The 24,436-nt window shown below is 39.0% G+C and overlaps 1 protein-coding gene across 17 annotated transcripts in view; it reads left to right on the plus strand.

Moving 5' to 3' along the window:
* Positions 1-24,436, plus strand: part of WDPCP (WD repeat containing planar cell polarity effector) — a 445,572-nt gene that overhangs the window by 393,716 nt on the left and 27,420 nt on the right. For 12 of the 17 annotated variants that reach the window (XR_013441769.1, XR_013441772.1, XR_013441773.1 and 9 more), the window contains one exon: positions 9,795-9,874. The exons of the other annotated variants lie outside the window; for them this stretch is intronic. Coding sequence is in view for 9 of the 12 variants with exons in the window: in XM_078056482.1 (XP_077912608.1) it covers positions 9,795-9,874 (80 nt within the window). In the remaining 3 variants the exon portion in view is untranslated. The remainder of the gene's footprint in view (positions 1-9,794; positions 9,875-24,436) is intronic. 17 annotated transcript variants of the gene reach the window in all.

Here is a 24,436-nt window from a genome sequence, read left to right on the forward strand (position 1 = left end):
ACAGAGGTCCTGAACTGCATTCTGAAGATATGGCAGATCTCCAGGAAAATCCTCTAAATGGGGCCTGAAACACCCTGACACCACCATGTAATACCTTTTCCTTATAGACCAAGCTATTTGTCTCTTACCTGTAATTCTAGATACACCAAGCTTTGCACATCCCTTCCCAGAGACAAACTACATGTCTGGAATAAGGGAGAAGAATATATATCATCTGTAAATCCCCTATAATTAGAAATTATAATTATTTTGCTTTTCTTATATATGTTCCTATAAACAAATCTAGGGAAATTGTTGCTTTGTGTTCCAAATCACAAAAAATAACAAAGGATACTGTGTGCTCTTTATTATATCACAACATGAAGTATACAATGTCTTTTAGTGATGCTAAAATTAATAACTGGAATTCTCCATTACAGATGGTCCCTGACTTAGGATGGTTCAGCTTGGGATTTTTTTGACTTTATCATGGTGCAAAAGTGATACACATTCAGTAGAAACCATACTTCAAATTTTGAGTTTTGATCTTTTCCTGGGCTAGCAATACGTGGTACAGTACTCCCTTGTGATGCTGGGCAGTGGCAGCCAACCACAGCGCCCAATCTGCCACATGATTAGGAGGGTAATCAACCAACACGCTTACCACCATTCCATACCCATACAATCATTCTGTTTTTCACTTTCAGTACAGTATTCAATAAATTACATGAGATATTCAATACTTTATTAGAAAATAGGCTTTGTGTTAGATCACTTGACCCAACTATAGGCTAATATAAGTGTTCAGAACATATTTAAGGTAGGTTAGGCTAAGCTATGATGTTTGGTAGGTTAGGGTATGAAATGCATCATCCACTTTGAGTATTTGAAACTTACAATGGGTTTATCAGGATGTAACCCCATCAAAAGTCAAGGAAGATCTATAGAAAGTTCCCCATCAACCATTAATTCCCTGTTGAGAGAATTTTCAAGGCTGGTCTCCATTTGGTTTTTTTTTTTAAAGATTTATTTATTTTATTATTTTTTTAAATTTTATTATGTTATGTTAGTCACCATACAATACATCATTAGTTTTTGATGTGGTGATCCACGATCCATTGTTTTCGTATAACACCCAGTGCTCCATGCAGTACGTGCCCTCCTTTAATACCCATCACCGGGCTAACCAATCCCCCCACCTCCCCTCTAAAACCCTGTTTGTTTCTCAGAGTCCATAGTCTCTCATGGTTCATCTCTCCCTCCGATTTCCCTCCCTTCATTTTTCCCTTCCTTCTCCTAGTGTCCTCCATGCTATTCCTTATGTTCCACAAATAAGTGAAACCATATGATAATTGACTTTCTCTGCTTGACTTACTTCACTTAGCATAATCTCCTCCAGTTCAACATAGTACTAGAAGTCCTAGCAACAGCAATCAGACAACAAAAAGAAATAAAAGGTATTCAAATTGGCAAAGAAGTCAAACTCTCTCTTTTTGCAGACGACATGATACTTTATGTGGAAAACCCAAAAGACTCCACCCCCAAATTACTAGAACTCATACAGCAATTCAGTAATGTGGCAGGACACAAAATCAATGCACAGAAATCAGTTGCTTTCTTATACACTAACAATGCAACTGTAGAAAGAGAAATTAGAGAAACGATTCTATTTATTTATTTTTGAAAGAGAGCATGCACATGCACACACTAATGGGGAGAGGCAGAGGGAGAGGGAAAGGAAGAGAAACAGACTCCCCGCTGAGCACAGAGCCCAACTTGGGGCTTGACCTCATGACCTTAGATCATGACCTGAGCCAAAATCAAGAATCAGACACTTACCTGATGAATGAGCCACCTAGGTACCCCTCCATTTGTTTTTATTTTAACGTGGTCAATATTCTTTTTGATGGTCAGATTTTATAAATCCAATTAAGCTTTCCAGAAAGTAATTTTGGCAATTGAATCAAAAAGCTTTTAATATCTTGACTTAAAATTTCACTTTTGTAATATATACATAGAAATGTCCATCACATTGTTATCATAAAAGTGAATAATCTTAAATGTGTATTTGGGAAATTGAGGAAATTATAGTATATCCAAATATTAGATTACTATGTAAGCCATTAAAAATCATGATTATCAGATTCTGGTTCCAGATGGAATGAGCACCCTATTTATTCCTTTCTCTCCTATTGAATGCAGCTAAAATCCTACAAAGAATGTACAGAGTAGCTATTTGAAGACTCTAGAAAGTAAAGAGTGGCAGACAGAGTGAGGAAGAAGACCAGAATCTGAAGTACCTCACTCTATGGTGAATTTACCAGTACTTTTTTCCTTCATTTTGCCACCACTTGGGCCTGGAGGCAGTTACAGCCAAGGAGGTGTGTGGCAGCATGGGGTGACTAAAGCCACTGCTTCCTGGAGTAGAAGGTACCAAAGGAGATTACAGACAGGAAGGACCTCAAGAAAGTGACCCCATTAAATTATTTATAAACTCCAGGTTCACACCCCAAGCCCATGCATGTGTGGATCTAACCTTAACCAGCAATATAAAAGACTTTGAGAGCTAAACTAACAGATAAAACATCACCCAAGTCACAGATTGACAAATGGATGGTGCACATATGGACAGATCTAAATAGTATTGCAAAGACTTTGAAAACTTAACTGATATTGGAACCACAGCTCACAGAGGTGCACTGAAATTTGAAACCTAAACCTAATAAGATCAGTTGCCTGCTACGACAAAAATATCAACATTTATCATGGGATTTTAACAAAGAAGTCATACAATATTCAAAATGTCCAGGATCCAAAATTACTTGACATATAAAGAACCAGGAAAAACTCCACTCACCTGGAAAAAAACAAACAAACAAACAAACAAAAAAACAGTTAAACGACAACACTGAGATGACAGATGTTGGAATTATCTGACAGAACTTTAAGCAGCTTTACAAAAATTCTCCAACAAACATAAAAACCATTTAAACAAATGAAAAATAAAGTCTCAAAAACAAATAGAAAGCAGAAAAAAACAAATAATGAATTCAAAAATAAACGCTGAATTTTTTTAAAGCTCACTGATGGCTTCAATAATAGAATTGAGATGAAAAAGGAAAGAGTCAGTGAACTGGAAGACAAATCAGTAGAAAATATCCAATGAACAAGAGAAAAAATATGTATTGAAAAAAAAATTAGGAGAGAGCCTCAGGGACCTCTGAGACAATGCCAAAATCTAATATTCATAACATCAGTGTCCTAGAAAGAAAATAAAGAGAGTGCCATGCTGAAAAAAAATAGAGAAAGAAATAATGGCTGAAAACTTCTCAAATATAGGTGAAGAAAAATTGAGAGAACATGTTTCCAACAGACCAGCTCTAAAAGAATTACTAAAGGAAGTTATTCAGACAGAGGGAAATTATACCAGGGGAAAAAACAGAACATCAGGAATGAAGAAAAAGAAACAGAAATGGTAGATACCTGGATAAATATAACTGTTCTCTTCTTGAGTTCATTAAAGTGTTTGAAGGTTGAATGCAAAGATATATAACACTGGTGAGATTATTTCAATAATATAGCATTCTACAGTAATATACAAGAAAACTACAAAAGTGCAAAAGGTAAACAGTAAAGGAACATACATGTAGAACGGATTCTATGTTCCATTTGAAGTGGTAAAATAATAATTTTAAGTAGACTGAGAAAAGTTAAGCATGCATATTGTATCCCTAGAACAGCCATTTAAAAGACTACACAAAGATAATAAAAAACACAATAAATTAAAATAGAATACTAAAAAAAAGTTAAAATACCCCAAAAGAAAAAACAAAAGAAAAAGAAAAACTGTGGGAGAAGAAATGACAAAAATAGATTTAAATCCAAACATTAAATATAATCTTAACACAGAGATTAATCAAAATACCTTGTCAGAATACATTTTTAAAAATCACAATAAAGAGGGCACATACTGAATGGAGCACTGGGTGTTATACGCAAACAATGAATCATGGAACACTACATCAAAAACTAATGATGTAATGTATGGTGATTAACATAACATAATAAAAAAATAAATTAAAAAAATCACAATCCAATGAAAATGGTATGGTTTTGGCAAAAAAAAGACACACAGAATGGAAAGGAATAGAAAGCCCAGAAATAAATTCATACACATGGGTCAATTAATTCATAACAAAGGAGCCATGCATATAATGGGGAAAGGACGGTCTCTTCAATAAATGATGCTGGAAAAGCTAGAAAATCACATACAAAAGAATGAAACCAGTCCACTATCTTACACCACTTCCAAAAATTAACTCAAAATGGATTAAAGACTTAACTGTAAGACCTCAAGCCATAAGCAGCTAGAAGAAAACATAGGCAGTAAGCTCCCTGACACTGGTCTTGGCAATGATTTTTTTGGATCTGACACCAAATACAAAGGCAACAAAAACAAAACTAAACAAGTGGGACTACAGCAAACTAAAAAGCTTCTTCAAAGCAAAAGGAAACCATCAACAAAATATAAAGGCAACCTACTGAATGGGAGAAAATACTTGTAAATCCATATATCTGATAAGGGGTTAATACCCAAAATATATAAAGAATTCATACAACTGAAAAGCAAAAAACCAAAAAATACGAAAAATGGGCACAGAGTCTAGACAGTTTTCCAACGACATACAGGTGGCCAACAGGTACATGAAAAGATGCTCAACATCATTTGCCATCAGAGAAATGCAAATCAAAGCCACAATGAGATGTCACCTTATGCCTGTCAGAATGGCTAAATTTTTTTTAAAAATCTAAAAAAATTTAAAAAAAAAAACAAGAAATAACAAGGGTTTGTGAAAATGTGGAGAAAAGGGAACGCTTGTGCACTGCTGGTGGGAATGTAAACTGGTGCAGCCACTATGGAAAAGAATATGGAGGTTCCTTGAAAAATTAAAAAGAGAACTACTATATAACCTAGCAATTTCATTTCTGGGAGTATTTATTCAGAGAAAATGAAAGCACTAACTTGCTGGCCTTGTAAAATGAGTTCAGAAGGGTTCATTCCTCTTCAGTTTTCTGGAATAATTTGAGGATAGGTACTAACTCTTCTTTAAATGTTTTGTAGAGGAGGGAGCTAAGATGGTGTTGTAGCAAGAGGACCCTAGGCTTATCTTGTCCCTTGAACACAACTAGATAACTAACAAATCATTCTGAATGCCCAAGAAATCAACCTGAGTACTGACAGAACAAACTGCACAACTAGGAGAAAAGAGGCCACATTGAGAAAGGTAGGAGGTACAGAGACGTGGTTTGGGGAAGAAATGGATCACAGCTGCTGCAGAGAGGAGGGAGACCAAGTTGCAGAGAAGGAGGGGGTGGAACACATGGGAATGCACAAGGAGAACACCTCCCCAAAGCCAATGGCTGGGAAGACGAGAGGGGCTGATTTTCCTGAGGTTTTTTTTCTTTTTTTTTTTTTAATTATGTTATGTTAATCACCATACATTACATCATTAGTTTTTGATGTAGTGTTCCATGATTCATTGTTTGCATATAACACCCAGTGCTCCATGCAGAACGTGCCCTCTTTAATACCCATCACCAGGCCAACCCATCCTCCCACCCCCTCCCCTCTAGAACCCTCAATTTGTTTTTCAGAGTCCATCATCTCTCACGGTTCGTCTCGCCCTCCAATCCCCCCCTTCATTCTTCCCCTCCTGCTATCTTCTTTTTTTTTTTTTTTTAACATATAATGTATTATCTGTTTCAGAGGTACAGATCTGTACCTTCAGAGTTTTTTTTCAACCAGTGGGGGTCAAAGATTGGAGATTTAAAAGTTGGTAGGCGTGGCTGGGATAGAGCCCTGAGGGCACTGCCCTACTCCTGCAGAGAAGGCAAGCAAGCAGCACTGGGGGCAGACAGGGTGATGTGAGGAATGCTTACACCCCACAGAGGAGAGATCATTTGTTCTTCTTGGAGTGCATCTGTGAAAGGTGGCATTTGCAGAGATGCCTCTCTGGGGACAAAAGAGCTGGTGGGCGCCCTTTCCCGTCCCCACCCCTTGGCATAGCCACAGAACCACTTGCGGAAGGTGGCTCACCACAAACTGGCTGCCTAGCCTGCTTGCTCTAAGTCCCATGCCCCATGCTCTGGCACAACTGCCCTTCTCGGTCAAACCTGGAGACTCTCCCCCAGAAGACCAGCACAAGCCCCCACCACACCATATCCCTAAAGTTTAGAGTTTTAAAAGTCATCAGGCGTGGCTGGGATACAGCCCAAAGTGTACTGTGCTGCTCCTGGCAGGCAAGCAACCTGGACACAGACAATGTGAAAACAGTGATCTGAAAAACACCTGTGATGCACAGGGGGAAGATTGTTTGCCCTTCTGGGAGTGCTTCCCTGAGAGCAGCAAGTATGCAGATCTCTCTCCAGGGACAAAGGAGCTGGCTGGCTCCACTTCCCTCCCCCCACCCCTCAGCATAAACCAGCTTCAGTAAATAGCACAGTGCCGACACTGGCTACCTAACCTCTTAGACCAAATCCTGTCGCCCTGCACTCTGCTGGTACTGCCCCACTCGGGGATATGTGGCTTAGTCCCCGTGCAGTGGGCCCCTTTCGCAGAAGACCAGCAGAAACCCCTGCACACACCAAGTCTCCCGACCAGAGTTCTCCAAGGCTTCAGTTCTAGTGGAAGTAGCATCAGGTCTCATTTAATAAGCAGACCAGAGCAAACCCGTTAAAACTTGCCACACTCTGGCTAAGGTCCAAATGCTGCCCACTGCAGGCAAGGAGAACCTCTGCAGAACACTGGCCTGAAGGATAGAGCAGCCAAAACACAGCAGCAGAGAACACACAGCACACACCAGAGACACTTCCTGAAGCACCAGGCCCTGGACACTGTATGACCTATTCTTCATAAAGCCATTACTCTGAGGAACAGAAAACATAACAGGCTTTTCTAACACAAAGAAGACAGAGACTTAGACAAACTGCCAAGATGGAGGAATTCATCCCAAATGAAACAAGAAAAGGTCACGGCCAGAAATCTAATTGAAAGAGACATAAGTAATATGCCTGATGAAGAATTTAAAGCAACAATTATAAGGATACTCACTGAGCTGGAGAAAAATATGAAAGATGTCAAAGATGCCCTTACCACAGAGATAAAAGAATTTTAAGAAATAAAAAATGAAAAATGCAGTAACTGAAATTCAAAACAGACTGGATGTAATGAACACCAGGATGGAAGAAGCAGAGAAACAAATAAGTGATATAGAAGATAGAATAATGGAAAATGAGGAAGTAGAGCAAAGCAGAGAAAGAAGAATTATGGATCATGAGAATAGACTTAGGGAATTCAATGACTCTATCAAACATAATAGCAATGGTATTAGGAGTCCCAAAACAAGAAGAGAGAGAAAAGGGGGCAGAAAATTTATTTGAGGAAATAACAGCTGAACACTTCCCTAATCTGGGGAAGGAAACAGATGTCCAAGTCCAGGAAGCAACAGAAGCTAGGCCGACACCAAGACATATTATAGTTAAATTTGCAAAATATAGTGATAAAGAAAAATTCCTAAGAGCAGCAGGACAAAAGAAATCCCTAACTTACACGGGAAGACCCATAGGGCTGACTACAGATCTTTCCACAGAATCTTGGCAAGTCAGAAGAGAGTGGCAAGATATATTCAATGTGCTGAATGGGAAAAATATGCAGCCAAGAATACTTTACCCAGCAAGGCTCTCATTCAGAATACAAGGAGAGATAAAGGGTTTCCCAGACAAACAAAAACTAAACGAATTCATGACCACTAAACCAGCCCTGCAAGAAATATTAAAGGGGCGGGGCGCCTGGGTGGCTCAGTTGGTTAAGCGACTGCCTTCGGCTCAGGTCATGATCCTGGAGTCCCGGGATCGAGTCCCGCATCGGGCTCCCTGCTTGGCAGGGAGTCTGCTTCTCCCTCTGACCTTCCTCCCTCTCATGCTCTCTGTCTCTCATTCTCTCTCTCAAATAAATAAATAAAATCTTTAAAAAAAAAAAAAAAAGAAAAAAGAAATATTAAAGGGGACTCTTTGACTGGAAAAAAAGACCAAAAGCACAGACTAGAAAGCAACAGAGAACATCTCCAGAAACACCAACAAATCAACTAATAAAATGGTACTAAACAGATATATATCAACAAGCACTCTGAATGTAAATGGACTAAATGCTCCAACCAATGGACACAGAGTATCAGAATGGATTTAAAAAAAAAAAAAAAAAAAGACCCAATGGTTAGAGTCATTTTATTCATAATCGCCAAAACCTGGGAAAACAAATATCCTTCAAAAGGTGAATAAACAAACTGATACACCTATACAGTGAAATACTCCTCAGCGGGGCGCCTGGGTGGCTCAGTCGTTAAGCGTCTGCCTTCAGCTCAGGTCATGATCCCAGGGTCCTGGGATCGAGCCTCGCATCGGGCTCCCCGCTCTGCGGGAAGCCTGCTTCTCCCTCTCCCACTCCCCCCACTTGTGTTCCCTCTCTCGCTGTGTCTCTCTCTGTCAAATAAATAAAATCTTTAAAAAAAAAAAAAAATACTCCTCAGCAATAAAATGTGAACTACTGAATTTAACATCTTGGATGAATATCAAGAACACTAGAGTGACAGAACCCAGTCACAAGTTTTTACCTATGATTACAATTACACGACATTCTTGAAGTCAAAACTATAGTTATGGAGGAGTAATTAGTGGTTCCTAGGGATTACTAATAGGGGAGAGTGTGACTGTTAAATATGAGGTTTTTTTTTTTTTTTTGACATGCTGAGACTATTTTGTATTCTGTATACTGGTAGCAGTAACAGAAATGTTTGTTTTGTTTTTAAGATTTATTTGTTTATTTATTTGGGGGGGGGACAGAGGGAGAAAGAGAATCCTCAAGCAGACTCCCTACTGAGCACAGAGCCCAACAAGGGCTCGATCCCAGAACCCTGAGATCATGACCTGAGCTGAAATCAAGAACAGGCTGCTTAACTGACTGAGCCACCCAGGCACCCCAGCAATAACCTACATCTATACATCTGTTAAATTCCCAGAATCTACACTTTTTTTTTAAAGATTTTTTTATTTTTAAGTCATCTCTAAACCCAAAGTGAGGCTCATACTCACAAACCTGAAATCAAGAGTCTCATGCTCTTCCAACTGAGCTAGCCCTAGAATCTACATCTTTAAAAGTTCATTTTAACGTATAATAATTTAAATAAAACATTTAACAAAAAAATGTATGAGAACTATAAAAAACATTATAAGACAATATTATCTCAGCTTTGTTTTTAAAAATGCATAATAGTAAGTATAGGAGCTAATTATCCAGATGAGAACTCTGGATATTTGGATTATATTAATGTTTTTTTCCTGTGGTTTTTAAATTTTCCTATAGTAACAGATTACTTTTAAAGCTAGGAAAATAAAATTTACTTAATAGGAAATTTTTACCATACATTCAAATCTTCTAAACCCCAGCAGTTTAGAGTGTCACATTTTGTTTCCATTACTTCTTTTGAAAATCATATATGTAAAACATTTTATTTGTATCTTAAACTTGAATTTAATTATTCTTCAAAAATGTCCTATAAATTATTTAATGATGGGAAAATTGAAAACAATTTTCAATGTTTTTAACATTATGGTATTTAAGTGATTGAAAGATTCCAAAGAAATTTTTTTATTACATTTTCAAAACTTCAGAAGTTTGAAAGTATTCAATACTTTAAAGTCTGTAACATATTAACCCTACAATTTTCTTTTTAATCCTTTTTCAATTAAAAAAACAACAGACAAGTACTTGACAGAAGAAATGAACTTGAAAAAGACACCTGTGCTGAATCTTTGACGCCTAAGACCTGTAATAAAGAAGGTAATGGTATCCAAATTACCCGAAGTATTTAAAGCATAACAGAATAACAATGTTATAGCTGGGAAGAGCTTCCAGTAAATGAATAAAAATAAGAAATCCCTGGGCATTGCTAGTTGGTGTGCTATAAGATGGTTCTCGGATAATATAATGTAAAATACCAAGTCAGCTGATTATAACAAAGGCTTAATTTTAATGATCATACAAATAAATTAGGGGATCTTGTTAAAATGTTGATTCTCGCTGAATAGTCTGGAGCAGAGCCCATGATTCTGAATTTCTAACAGGCTCTCAGTAATGTGTATACCGCTGGCTTGGAGATTATTACTTTGAGAAGCCAGGCTTTGAAGGTCACTGAGAAAAATGGCATGATTCTTGCCTAATTTAGTAAGGAAGAAATGTACATAGTAAGTTAGACTACAAGTGGTAACCCCCAAAAAACATGAGGCGGTAAGAGAGCAATCACTTCCAGCCAAGATGTTCAGCTGAGCAGGTGGCCTTCAAAAATAAGAATTTCAACATGCAGAAGAAATCGTATGAGAAATTATAGAAAAAAGCACAAATAGCACATAGATGACTGTGTGTGGAGGAGCAAAAATAGTTAATATTTGAATGTTCTCACTATGTCCCCTTTTCACTATTCCCTAAAGATGAATCTTAGCTTCGCCTATTTACTTTCTTACCTTTCTCTCTGAAAATGGGTCATTTCTGCTTAACTAAGTCTTTGAGACTTTGAAATGCAAAATTTGGAACAAAAGAAAAAATACAGAGAAAGACAAGAGAGGCATGTGGAGTTGAGACTTTATATGAAGGGTTTGGTTTTTGGTTTTTTTTTTCTGCATAGCCCAGAGAAGGAAGTGCATGAGAGCAACTTCAGCATCTGAGGGAAGTGGACGGGAGAAAAAAAGAACTTTTCAGAAGTATTGCATAGTGCTAGGCATATAGCACTTACTTTACTGCTATTGTTTTATAAACTGAGAGCCCCGCATCGGGCTCTCTGCTCAGCGAGGAGTCTGCTTCTCCCTCTCCCTCTGCCTGCCACTCTCCCTGCTTGTGCTCTCTCTCTCCCTCTCTCTCAAATAAAATCTTTAAAAAAAAAAAAAATGGGGCACCTGGGTGGCTCAGTCGGTTAAGCGTCTGCCTTCGGCTCAGGTCATGATCCCAGGGTCCTGGGATCGAGCCCCGCATCGGGCTCTCTGCTCAGCGAGGAGTCTGCTTCTCCCTCTCCCTCTGCCTGCCACTCTCCCTGCTTGTGCTCTCTCTCTCCCTCTCTCTCAAATAAAATCTTTAAAAAAAAAAAAATTAAAAAAAAAATAAAATAAAATAAACTGAGGTCTATCAGGTGTGTCACAAAGCCGACACAATACATGGTCCCAACTCTGACCCAAAATACTATCACTTCAACTCTTTAGTTGTTCTCATCTATAAAATCAAAATTTCAATGGAACAATTCTTATAAAGGATGAGCAGTTGAATAACCAATTTAAAGCAATGCTTTGGGCATTAGTAGTTTAAAGTTAATGATTCCCGGTAGGGAAAAAAAATGGCATTTTCCAATTTTGTTTTCCTTTGAATTTGAAAGGAAGTGTGAAGTTAATAGTATTCAACAAGGCCAGCAGCTAATTGATGGTTACTAGCAAGATGGCAGAATAGGTCTCCAGCCCTCGTTCCCCCAAAAAACATGAATTTGGCAACCATCCACAAACAAAAGTGCCATTGTGGGAGCTTCAAAATCCAGGTAGGTAGTTGCAACACCACAGTGGAGTTCAAGACAGAGGACTCTTTGAGAAGGCATACCCTGCCCCAAGGCCTGACTACAGACCCAGGAGCAGCTCTATTACCCCATGTGTATATTCTAGCCCCACACATCCATTGTCATGCTACCAGTCCTGCCTACCAGTGGACCTGGTAGGGATGACACCTGCCTGTGACCCTAACAACAGGCTCACTGACTGCAGATCCAACTGCAGACCTAGAAGTAACCCCATAACTAACTCCAACTGCTCAACTGTGATCCCAGAGTCAGTCTTGTCCACCAAGGGACCAGGGAGGAGACATGCCAATCTGTGTCCCAAGTAACAGGCCTGCCAACTATGGACTCAGAAGTAGCTTATCCACCTGGGTAACCAACACAAGCTATGCCTGCTGATGCCCCCAGTAATAAACCAGCTAACCACTGACCTGACTATAGACCTGAAAGCAGCCCCATGATCTGACCCTGGTTCTGCTCAACTGCACTCCTGGAGGCAGGCTTGTTTCCTGGGAACCTGCTGAGTAGGTCTTCACCTACCAAAAGCACTCTGTAAAGAATGGAAGAAGTTCCTGCTCCTTTAGTTGCACAGACACCAGTGCAAGGCTATAGAGTCACAAGGAATCAGGCAAACATGACACCACCAAAGGAAACTAAAAAAGTTCAGTGACCAATGCCAAAGAAATGGAAATCCATAACTGCTTAACAGAGAATTCCTAAAAATTGTCATTAAAAAGCTCAATGAGCTAAAAGAGAACACAGATAACTAAAGAAAATCAGGAAAACAATCACATGAACAAAATGAGAAGCTCAGAAAATAAAAACAAAAAAATTAAAAATAAAGAAATAAAAACTATTAAATCTGGAGATGAAGAATTTAATGATCAAACTGAAAATTTCTGTAACTTCAATGACAGAATTAAGCAGAAGAAAGAATCAACAAACTCAAAGACAACTCATTTGAAATTATAAATTCAGACCCACAAACAAGAATGAAAAAATGAAGAAAGCCCATGGGACTTAATACAACACCAAAAAGAACCAACATATGATAGGAGTTTCAGAAGGAGGAGAGAGAGAGAAAGGGGCCAAAAACTTAAATAATGGTTGAAACATCTCAAATCTACACAGGAAAAAGAACATCCAAATCTGTGAAGCCCAAAATTTCCCAAATATGTTCAACCCAGAAGGATCATCATGTGACACATTATAACTAAATTGTCAGAAGTCAAAAATAAAGAATTTTCACAGCAGCAAGAGAAAAATGACTTGTCACATGCAGGGGACTATACAAGGAATAGCACCTAAGACTATCAGTGGATTTCTCAGCTGAAACCTTGTAAGCCGAAGAAGGTGGGTAGATATATTCAAAGCACTGACAGAAAAAAAAAATTGCCAAACCAGAATACTTTACCTGGTAAAACTGTACTTTAAGAATAAAAGAGGAGAAGTTAAGATGGCAGAGTAGTACAAGGACCCTGTATTTGCCTTGTCCCTCCAGCATGGCTAGATAAATATCAAATCATTCTGAACACCCAGGAAATCAATCTGAGAACTGAGAGAACAAACTGCACAACTAGAGGGAGAAAAGTGGTCACATCCTGGAAACTAGGAGATGCAGAGATGTGATTTGGGGGAGAAAAGAATCACAGGTGCTATGGAGGGGAGAGAGCCCTAATCCAGGAGAGAGGGGAGAAAGAGAGTGACTAGAGGGTGGGGCATTACACAAGAAAAACACTTCCCCAAAACCACTTATAGGGAAAATGAGAGAGGCTGATTTTTGCAAGTTTTTAGAAACAGCAGAGCTCAGAGACTAAAGTTTTAGAAGTCTAAAACATCTCCACATAGAGCCTGGTGGGTGTAGAGGTGCTCCTGTGGAGAAGGAGGGCAGAGGCCCAGGAGCAGACAGTGGACAGTGTGCTCTGAGGATCTCTGGTGGCACTGGGAGAGACAGTTCTTCTTCTCCTTCTTGGAGTGTATTTGGGAGAGATGGCACTGCCTCTCCAGGAACAAAAGAGCCTGTTGGGCAACACTGAGCTGCTCTGTTCATTATCATATGAGCAGAGACACCTGCAGAGGGCAGGTAACCTGGACACTGGCTTTTTGCTGCACTTTACCATAAACTTCAAGCCCCTACACATTTGTGTGACTGCTTTTCTGGGACAAACTGGCACCAGCCAGAGCTTGGCCAGACCCTCCTCCAGTAGATCAGTGTGGGTCCATACGGCACTAGGTCCCTAAAATTTGGAGTTTTGAAACCCAGCCAGTGTGTCTGAGATAAAACACAGGAGCACTGAATGACTGGATGGGCAGACATCTCAGACACAGACAGGGTGAAGGCAGTGATCTGAAGGATGCCAGGGACAAATGAGGGGTAACTGTTTGCTCTTCTATGAGAGCTTCCTGAGCAGCAGTGGGTGCACACTCCACTCTCTGGGGACCAGAGAGCCCACTGATGCCATTTCCACCCCCTCCCCCCCCACCCTCCCCATCAGCATGGAGGAACTTCAGTGAGCAGCAAAGCGCCCCACAGTGGAGGTTTGGGCCACTTACACCAAGCCACGCCCCTCTGCGGCTCTACAGGTGCTTCTGAACTAGGGCAAGTGTGCCTGAGACTCAAAACAGTAGTGGGCCTCTCCCCCAAAAGACCAGCACAAACCCCCTGCACGCATCAAGTCTACTGACCATAGAGTGCTGAAAAGCTTCAGCTCTAGAAGAAATAGGATCTAGCCTCTTTTAACAAGCAGAATAAAACACGCCTAGTTAAAACACTAACCACTGCAGGCAAAGAGAAACTCTGCAGAGAACTGACCCGAGGGAAAAAGCAGCCAAAACACAACAGCAGAGTGCACACAGCATACATCAGAAACACTTCCTGAAGTGCCAGGCCCTGGACAGGATAGGATCTCGTCTTAATATAGTCATTACTCTCAAGAGCATGAAACGTAACAGTTTTTCATAACACAGAATACAGAGACCTAGACAAAATGCCAAGATGGAGGAATTCACCCCAAAAGAAAGAACAAGAAGAGGTAATGGTCAGAGATCTAATCAAAACAGGTATTAGTAATATGCCTGAACCAGAATTTAAAACAACAATCAGAAGGATACTAGCTGGGGCTTCAGAAAAGCATAGAAAACACCAGAGTCCCTTAGTGCAGAGATAGAAGACCTAAAAACTAGTCAGGCCAAAATTAAAAAAAAAAAAAATGCTATAACCAAGATGCAAAATGGGCTGGATATTATGACCACAAGGGTAGAAGAAGTAGAGGAATGAATAAGTGATATAGAAGACAAAATTATGGAAAATAATAAAGCTGAAAAGAAGAGGGAAAGAAAAATATTGATCTGAATACAGACTCAGGGAATTCAATGGCTCTGTAAAGTGTAACAACATTCATATCATAGGAGTTCCAGAAGAGGAGAGGGAGGAAAATGGGCAGAAGGTTTATTTGAGCAAATTATAGCTGAAAACCTCCCTAATCTGGAGTAGAAGACAGACATCCAAATCCAGGAGGCACAGAGAACTCCCATCAAAATCAACAAAAGGAGGCCAACATCAAGACATATTGGAGTAAAATTTGCAAAATACAGAAATAAGGAAAGAATCCTGAAAGCAGCAAGGAAAAGAAAACCATAATCTACAAGGGAAGACAAATAAGGTTAGCAGATCTCTCCACAGAACCTGGCAGGCCGGAAGGGAGCAGCAGGATATATTCAATGTGCTGAATGGGAAAAATATGCAGCCAAGAATACTTTATCCAGCAAGGCTCTCATTCAGAACAGAAGGAGAGTTAAAGAGTTTCCCAGACACACAAACCTAAAGGAGTTCATGACCACTAAACCAGCCCTACAATAAATGTTAAGGAGACTCTTTAACTGGAAAGAAAGACCAAAAACAACAAAGCCTAGAAAGGAACAGAGAAAATCTCCAGGAACACCGACAAATCAACTAATAAAATGGCCCTAAGTACATATATATATCAATAAACATGCTGGGGAGCCTGGGTGGCTCAGTAGGTTGAGCATCTGCCTTTGGCTCAGGTCATGATCATAGGGTCCTGGGACCGAGCCCCACGTCTGGCTCCCTCCTCAGCAGGGATCCTGCTTCTCTCTCTCCTGCTCCCCCTGCTTGTGCGTGCACTGTCTCTCTCTCCTCTCTCTTCCTCCCTCTCTGTCAAATAAATAAAATCTTTTAAAAAAATAAGCATTCTGAATGTAAATGGACTAAATGCTCCAACCAAAAGACACAAGGTATCAGAATGGATTAAAAACAAAAAAACAAGACCCAATTATATGCTGCCTACAAGAGACTCATTTTAGACCTTAAGACACTTGCAGATTAAAAGTGAGATGATGGAAAAATATTTATCATGCTAATGGATGTCAGAAGAAAGCCAGCATAGTGATATTTATATCAGACAAACCAGATTTTAAACCAAAGAATGAAACAAGAAATGAAGGGCACTATATCTTAATAAAGACGACTATCCAACAAGAAGATCTAACAATGGTAAATATTTATGCCCCCAACTTGGGAGCACCCCAATATTTATAACAATTAATAACAAACATAAAGAAACTCATTAATAATAATACAATAATAGTAGGGAACTTGAACACCCCATTTACATCAATGGACAGATCATCTAAGCAGAAAATCAACAAGGAAACAATAGCTTTGAAAGGCACACTGGACCAGATGAACTTAACAGATATATTCAGAACATTTCATCCTAAAGCAGCAGAATACAAATTCTTTTCAAGTGCACATGGGGCATTATCCGGAAGAGATCACATACTAGGTCCACCAATCAGGCCTCAAAAAGTATAAAAAGATCAAGATCATACCATGCATATTTTCCGACCACAATGCTATGAAACTAGAAAATCAACCACAAGAAAAAATTTGGAAAGACCACAAATACATGGAGGGTAAAGAACATTCTAAGAAGAATGAATGGGCTAAGCAGGAAATTAAAGAAGAAATACATAGAAGCAACTGAAAATGAAATCACAACAATCCAAAACCTTTGGGATGCAGCACAAGTGGTCATAAAAGGGAAGCACACAGCAATACCAGCCTCCTTTAAGAAGCAAGAAAAGTCTCAAATATACAACCTAACCTTACACCTAAAGGAGCTCGTAAAAGAAGAGCAAATAAAACCTAAAGCCAGCAGAAGGAGGTAAATAATAAAGATTAGAGCAGAAATAAATGATATAAAAACAACAACAAAAAAAGTAGAACAGATCAATGAAAGTAGGAGATGAGGGGCGCCTGGGTGGCTCAGTCAGGCATCTGCCTTCGGCTCAGGTCATGATCCCGGGGTCCTGGATCGAGCCTCGCTTCGGGCTCCTTGCTCAGTGGGGGGCCTGCTTCTCCCTCTCCCCCTGCAGCTCCCCTTGCTTGTGTTCTCTCTCTCAAATGAATGGATAAAATCTTTTAAAAAAATGAAAGAAAAGAAAGTAGAAGATGGTTCTTTGCCACAATTAATAAAATTGGTAAACCCCTAACCAGACCTATCAAAAAGAAAAGAGAAAGGACCCAAATAAGTAAAATCACAAAAGAGAGCAGAGAAACAACAACCAACACCACAGAAATACAAACAATTACAAGAGAATATTATGAAAAACTATATGCCAATGAACCGGACAACCCGGAAGAAATGGATCACTTCCTAGAATATATAAACTACCAAAACTAAAACAGGAAGAAACAGACAACCTGAAAAGACTGATAACCAGCAAAGAAACTGAATTAATAATCAAAAATTTCCCAGTAAACAAAAGTCCAAGGCCAAATGGCTTCACAGGTGAATTACACTAAACATTTAAAGAAGAGTTAATACTATACCTATTCTTCTCAAACTATTCAAAAAAATAGAAATGGAAGGAAAACTTCCAAACTCATTCTACAAGGCCAGCATTACCTTGATTCCAAAACCAGACAAAGACTCCACTAAAAAAGAGAACTACAGGCCAATATCCCTGATGAACATGGATGCAAAAATTCTCAACAAAATACTAGAATTGAATCAAACAGTACATTAAAAGAATCATTCACCAGGATCAAGTGGGAACTTTTCTTGGGCTGCAAAGGTGGTTCAATATTTGCAAATCAATCAACATGATACACATTAATAAAAGAATAAGAACCATATGATCATTTCAAGAAAAAGCATTTGACAAAGTACAATATTCATTCATGATAAAATCCCTCAACAAAGTAGGGATAAAGGATATACTTCAATATCATAGAGGCCACATATGAAACACCCACAGGTAATATTATCCTCAATGAGGAAAAACTGAGAGCTTTATCTCTAAGGTCAGGAACAAGACAAGGATGTCCACTCTCAACACTGTTATTTAACACAGTACTGGAAGTCCTAGCCTCAGCAGTCAGACAACAGAAAGAAATAAAAGGTACCCAAATCAAGGAAGAAGTCAATATTTCACTTTTTGCAGATGACATGACATTCTATATAGAAAACCCAAAAACTCCACCAAAAAATTGCCAGAAATTCGGCAAAGTCACAGGATACAAAATCAACCTACAGAAATCTGTTGCTTTTCTATACACCAATAATGAAGCAGCAGAAAGAGAAATAAAGGAATCGATCCCATTTACAATTGCACCAAAAACCAGAAGATACCTGGGAATAAACCTAACCAAGGGGTTAAAAGATCTGTACTCTGAAAACTATACAACACTGATGAAAGAAATTGAAGAGGCACAGAGAAATGGAAAAACATTCCATGCTCATGGACTGGAAGAACAAATATTGTTTAAATGTCTATACCACCCAAAGCAATCTACACATTTAATGTGATCCCTATCAAAATACTACCAGCATTTTTCACAGAACTAAAACAATCCTAAAATTTGTATAGAACCACAAAAGACCCCTAATAGCCAAAGCAACCTTGAAAAAGAAAATCAAAGCTGAAGGCATCACAATTCTAGACCTCCAGCTATATTACAAAGCTGTGGTCATTAAGACAATACAATACTGACACAAAAGCAGACACACAGATCAATACAACAGAACAAAGAACCCATAAATGGACCCACAACTATACAGTCTAATCTTCAACAAAGCAGGAAAGACTATGCAATGGAAAAAAGTCTCAACAAATGGTGTTGGGAAAACTGGACAGCAATATGCAAAAGAATGAAACTGGGCCCCTTTCTTACACCATACACAAAAACAAACTCAACATGGACGAAAGACCTAAATGTGAGACAGGAAACCATTAAAATCCCAGAGGAGAACATAGGCAGCAACCTCTTTGACCTTGGCCATAGCAACTTCTTGTTAGACACATCTCTGGAGGCAAGGGAAACAAAAGCAAAACTAAACAGTTGGGACTTCATCAAGATAAAAAGCTTGCCTTCAAAGAAAGCAACAATCAGCAAAACTAAAAGACAACTTACAGAATGAGAGAAGATATTTGCAAATGACATATGATAAAGGGTTAGTGTCTGAAATCTATAAAGAACTTATCAAACTCAACACCCAAAAACCAAATAATCCAGTTAAGAAATGGGCAGAAGACATGAATAGGCATTTTTCCAAAGAAGACATACAGATGGTTAACCGACACATCAAAAGATACTCAACATCACTCATCATCAGAGAAATACAAATCAAAACCATGATGAGATACCACTTCACACCTGTCAGAATGGCTAAAATTAACAACACAGAAAACAACAGATGTTGGTGAGGATGCAGAGAAAGGGGAACCCTCTTACACTGTTGGTGGGAATGCAAACCAGTGTAGCCACTCTGGAAAACAGTATAGAGGTTTCTCAAAAAGTAAAAAATAGAACTACCCAATGACCTCGCAATTGCACTGCTAGGTATTTACCCAAAGGATACAAAAATAAAGATTTGAAGGAGCACATCCATCCCGATGTTTACAGCAGTATTATCAACAACAGCCAAACTATGGAAAGAGCCCAAATGTCCATCAACTGATGAATGGATAAAGAAGAGGTGGTACACACACACACACACACACACACACAATGGAATATTACTCAGTCATCAAAAGGAAAGAAAGAAATCTTGCCATCTGCATGATGTGGGTGGAGCTAGAGTGTATTACATTAAGCAAAATAAGTCAAAGACAAATACCATATTATTTCACTCATATGTGGAATTTAAGAAATAAAACAATTGAACATAGTGGGGGGAAAAAGGAGAGGCAACCCAGAAACAGACTCTTAACAATAGAGAACAACAGAGGGTTGCTGGAGGGGAAGTGGGCAGCGGGATGAATTTAATAGGTGATGGGTATTAAGGAGGGCACTTGTGATGAGCACCGGGTGTTATGTGTAAGTGATGAATCAATAAATTCTACTCCTGAAACAAATTTTACACTATATCTTAACTGACTAGCATTTAAATGAAAACTAAATACTAAAAAGAAAAAACAAAACAACATTAAAAAAACCTTAAAAAAATAATAATAAAAGAGTTTCCCCAGACAAACATAACCTGAGGAAGTATATTACACTAGTTCTGCCTTACAATAAATACTAAAGGGAATTCATGTTGAAACAAACAAAAAAGCTAAACAGTAACATGAAAGCATATGAAAATACAACTGTTGCTGTTAAAGGAAATACTATAATGGTGGCAAGTAAATCACTTTTAACACTAGTATACAAAATTAAGATAAATGTACTAAGAATAATTATAACGACTGAAATGAAACACAATATAGAAATAAGTAAAATCTTGGGACGCCTGGGTGGCTCAGTTGGTTAAGCATCTGCCTTCGGCTCAGGTCATGATCCCAGGGTCCTGGGATCAAGTCCCGTACTGAACCCCTTCCTCAGCAGGGAGCCTGCTTCTCCTTCTGTCTGCTGCTCCCCCTGCTTGTGTGTGCTCTCTCTCTCTCTGACAAATAAATAAATAAAATCTTTAAAAAAAAATTGTTAAAAAGAAGTAAGGAGAATCTGGAATCAACTCAAAGTTTGTGTGAGATTAGAAGGAAAGTGTACACACGTAAGTACCAAAGGATGAAGGCAGTAAGAACAAATTAATGAACATGGGTTGTATTACTGTTCTCTACAGAAACAAGAACCAACAGGGGGGTGTGTGTTTGTGTGTGTATTTAATATAAGGAATTGGCTCATGTGATTATAGAGGCTGACAAGTCCCAAGATCTGAAGTCAGCAAGCTGGAAACCCAGGAGAGCTGATGGTCTAATTCTAATCTGAAGACAAAGGCTCAAAATGCAGGAAGAGCTGATGTTTCAGTTCAAGCCCAGAGGCAGATAACAACCAATGCCCCAGCTCAAAGGCAGACAAGCAGAGGTTCCCTCTCACTCAAGAAAGAGTCAGCCTTTTGTTTTATTCAGGCATTCAGGCTTTTCTGGGGAGGGTACATTAGGAAGGACAATCTGCTTTACTCAGTATATCAACTTAACTTGAAAACTCATCCAAAACACATTCATAGAAACACCCACAATAATGTTTGACCAAACAACCAGGTACCATGACAAAAATGTGGGCCCAAATTGACTTACAAACTTAACTGTCCATGGGTCCTGCTTAGCCAAGTCTATTTACACAGTACAAAACCTTTATAAAGGTGATATTTACTAATGCAAAATAACAGGCAGTAATACTATAGAGATGAGGCTTGTGAGGAAGCTATAAACTAAACTGATACACCAGGGGCGCCTGGGTGGCTCAGTCGTTAAGCATCTGCCTTCAGCTCAGGTCATGATCCCAGGGTCCTGGGATTGAGCCCCGCATCAGGCTCCCTGCTCCGCGGGAAGCCTGCTTCTCCCTCCCCCATTCCCCCTACTTGTGTTCCCTCTCTTGCTGTGTCTCTCTCTCTCAAATAAATAAATAAAATTTAAAAAAATAAATTGATACACCAAAAAGTAAAAACAAAAACCCAATGAATGACCATGTTGTCTAAGTTAAGATCTTTACTGAAATTTGAAGGGTTAAAAAAAAAAAATGGAAATCAGCCCGAGAGAGAGGGGGGAAAGTACATTAAAGGAAAAAATAGAAACTTTTCATGCTTCTTCCCTTCTTTCTTTATAGAAATCATACATTAATGAAGCTGTATGTGGAGAAAGACCAGTTTTGTTTCTTTCCCTTTTTAAATAATTTCCAATCCAAAATGGATCAGTATGTTTGTAAAATAAAGTAAAAACAATAATTAATATAAAGTTTAAAAAGTAATATCCTAGAAGGTTCTGGTTCAAGATGGTGATGTAGGAGGTTCTTGAACTCACCTCATCCCCCCCCCCACCCATAGACACACCAAATCTACATCTACATATGGAAAACTTTTCCTCTGAAGTAAACTCAAAAAAGCTCAGTGACTCCTACACATTGGGCAGACAAACAAACCCCACAATGAAATAGGTAGGAGAGCCTGGGACACAATATTACCACAATCTCCACCCGTAGTTTGGCAACCTACAATCAGGAGGGAACTTTCAATTCTAAGTTTCTCCCTGAAAAGCAGAGTGTTTGAACCCCACATGTGGTACCCCAGCTTTTAAGACCTGCACCTGACGAATGACCCACGTAAAAAATGGGCAGAGGACTTGAATAGACATTTTTCTAAAAAAGACATGAAGATGTACTTAACATCATTAATCATCAGGAAAATGTAATCAAAACCACAATGAAGTATTACCCCACACCTGTCAAGTTGGTTATTGTCAAATATACAAAAAATAACAAGTGTTGGTAAGGATGTAGACAAAAGGGAGCCCTTGTACACTGTTGGTAGGAATGTGAATTGGTGCAGCAACTACGGAAAATAGTATGGAGGGTCCTCAAAAAATTAAAAAGAACTACCACATGATCCAGCAATTCCACTTTGGGATATTTATCCAAAGAAAACAAAAACAGCATTCAAAGGGATATATGCACCCTATGTTCATTGCAGCATTATTTACAATAGCCAGTTATAGAAACAACTTAAGTGTCTATCAATAGGTGAATGGGTAAAGTGAGATATACACACACGCAGGCGCACACACAATGAAATATAACTCATCTTGCCATTTGTGACAACATGGATGGACCTAGAGGGTTTTATGCTAAGTGAAATAAGTGAAACAGAAATGCAAATACCATATGATTTCACTTACATGTGCAATCTAAAAAACAGACTCATAGATGTAGGAAACAAACTGATGGTTACTAGAGTGGGGAGGGCTTGGGGGGCAGGCAAAATAGGTAAAGGGGATTAAGAGGTACAAACTTCTAGTTATAAAATAAGTAAGTCATGGGGATATAATATACAGCACAGGGAATATAGTCAATAATATTGTAATAACTTTGTATGGTGACAGATGGTAACTAGACTTACCATAGGGTTAATTTCATAATATAAAAAATATCAAATCACTATTAAATATACCTGAAACTAGTAGAATACTGTAAGTTAATTATACTTCAATTAAAAAAAAAAAAATCTTCAGGACCTTGGCCTTTTAAAAAAAATAAAAGACACAAGTTTGTTTTTTTTGTTTTTTTTTTTTTTAATTTATTCATTTGAGACACAGAGACACAGAGAGAGAGAGAACATGAGCAGTGGGAGAGGCAGAGGGAGAGGGAGAAGCAGACTCCCTGCTGAGCCAGGAGCCCGATGTGGGGCTCGATCCCAGGACCCCGGGATCACGACCCGAGCCGAAGGCAGACGCTTAACCATCTGAGCCACCCAGGCGCCCCAGACACAAGTTTGTTAAATGAAGTGAAAGTAAGGCAGTCCTCATTCTAACCCTGAGGGTTCTAAATAATTATTGCCATTATATAGAGGAAAACACTATGGCTCAAAGATGTTAAGTAAATCCCATTGCATCATACCTGTCTTTATACAGGGTCTGACACAGAGAGATCAACATATATTAATATGTAATACTGCATAATTATGTACTTTACTACTTCTTCCAGGGGGTAGGTGTAAGATAATGAAACTAAAGGGTCTTACAGGCTAGATGTCAGGTAGATATTAGTAGTATACAAAGTGGCAAAAAAATCTTTTTATTCTAGAATGCATATCTATCTGTAAACCAGTAACTTTGAATCAAGTAGCAAAAAGTAAATAAAATGCAAAATGTAAAAAGACAACAATGACAACGACCTACACTTGAGACATGAGGCCCTAAACGCATAGCAAATTGGGCTTGCATCCATGAGACCACAACACTGAAGCAAATGCAGAAAGAGTTCTTAAAGGGGCCCAGCACAGAGGTGCTGACTGAAAATCATCCAGTCTTTCTGGGAAATAGGCCTATTTACTTATCTTGAAGCTTCAACCTGAGGGAAAGGCATCTAATTTAACACACATCTAGGTTTCTATGGAAATACTCTCCAAAGATGGAGACTGGGAGGAACCATCTATGTGTTCTTTTGCCTCGTTCCAGGTTACCAATACCTCCTGGAAGTGAACTATGCACTTGTTTGGCATCCCAGTTTTTGTAGCTGCCACCCCGGGGATACCCTTTGATCACCTACCTCTGGTGGCCAGCAAGGCTTACATCCAAAATGACTACAACAGATGGAGAAAGAGTTCTTAACCAGCTACCCCGATGTACAACAGAGAGGCAGCAGACTGAAATGCCCAGTCTTTCTGTGAGAGGTCTATTAGTGTATCTTCTTGGCTGCACTCTGAGTGACAGGCTTTTAATTAAATACACATCTAAGAACCAACTGTATCCTCTCCAGACCTCTCAGAGGTTGGGCACGATCTTCCTGCACTCCCTCTGCCTCACTCCAGGTTGCTGGTGTTTCTGAAAAAGGAGCTTGTTTACATGTCTAGTGCCAC

This window comes from Halichoerus grypus, chromosome 10 (assembly GCF_964656455.1).
Source record: "Halichoerus grypus chromosome 10, mHalGry1.hap1.1, whole genome shotgun sequence".
Classification (NCBI taxonomy): Eukaryota; Metazoa; Chordata; class Mammalia; order Carnivora; family Phocidae; genus Halichoerus; species Halichoerus grypus.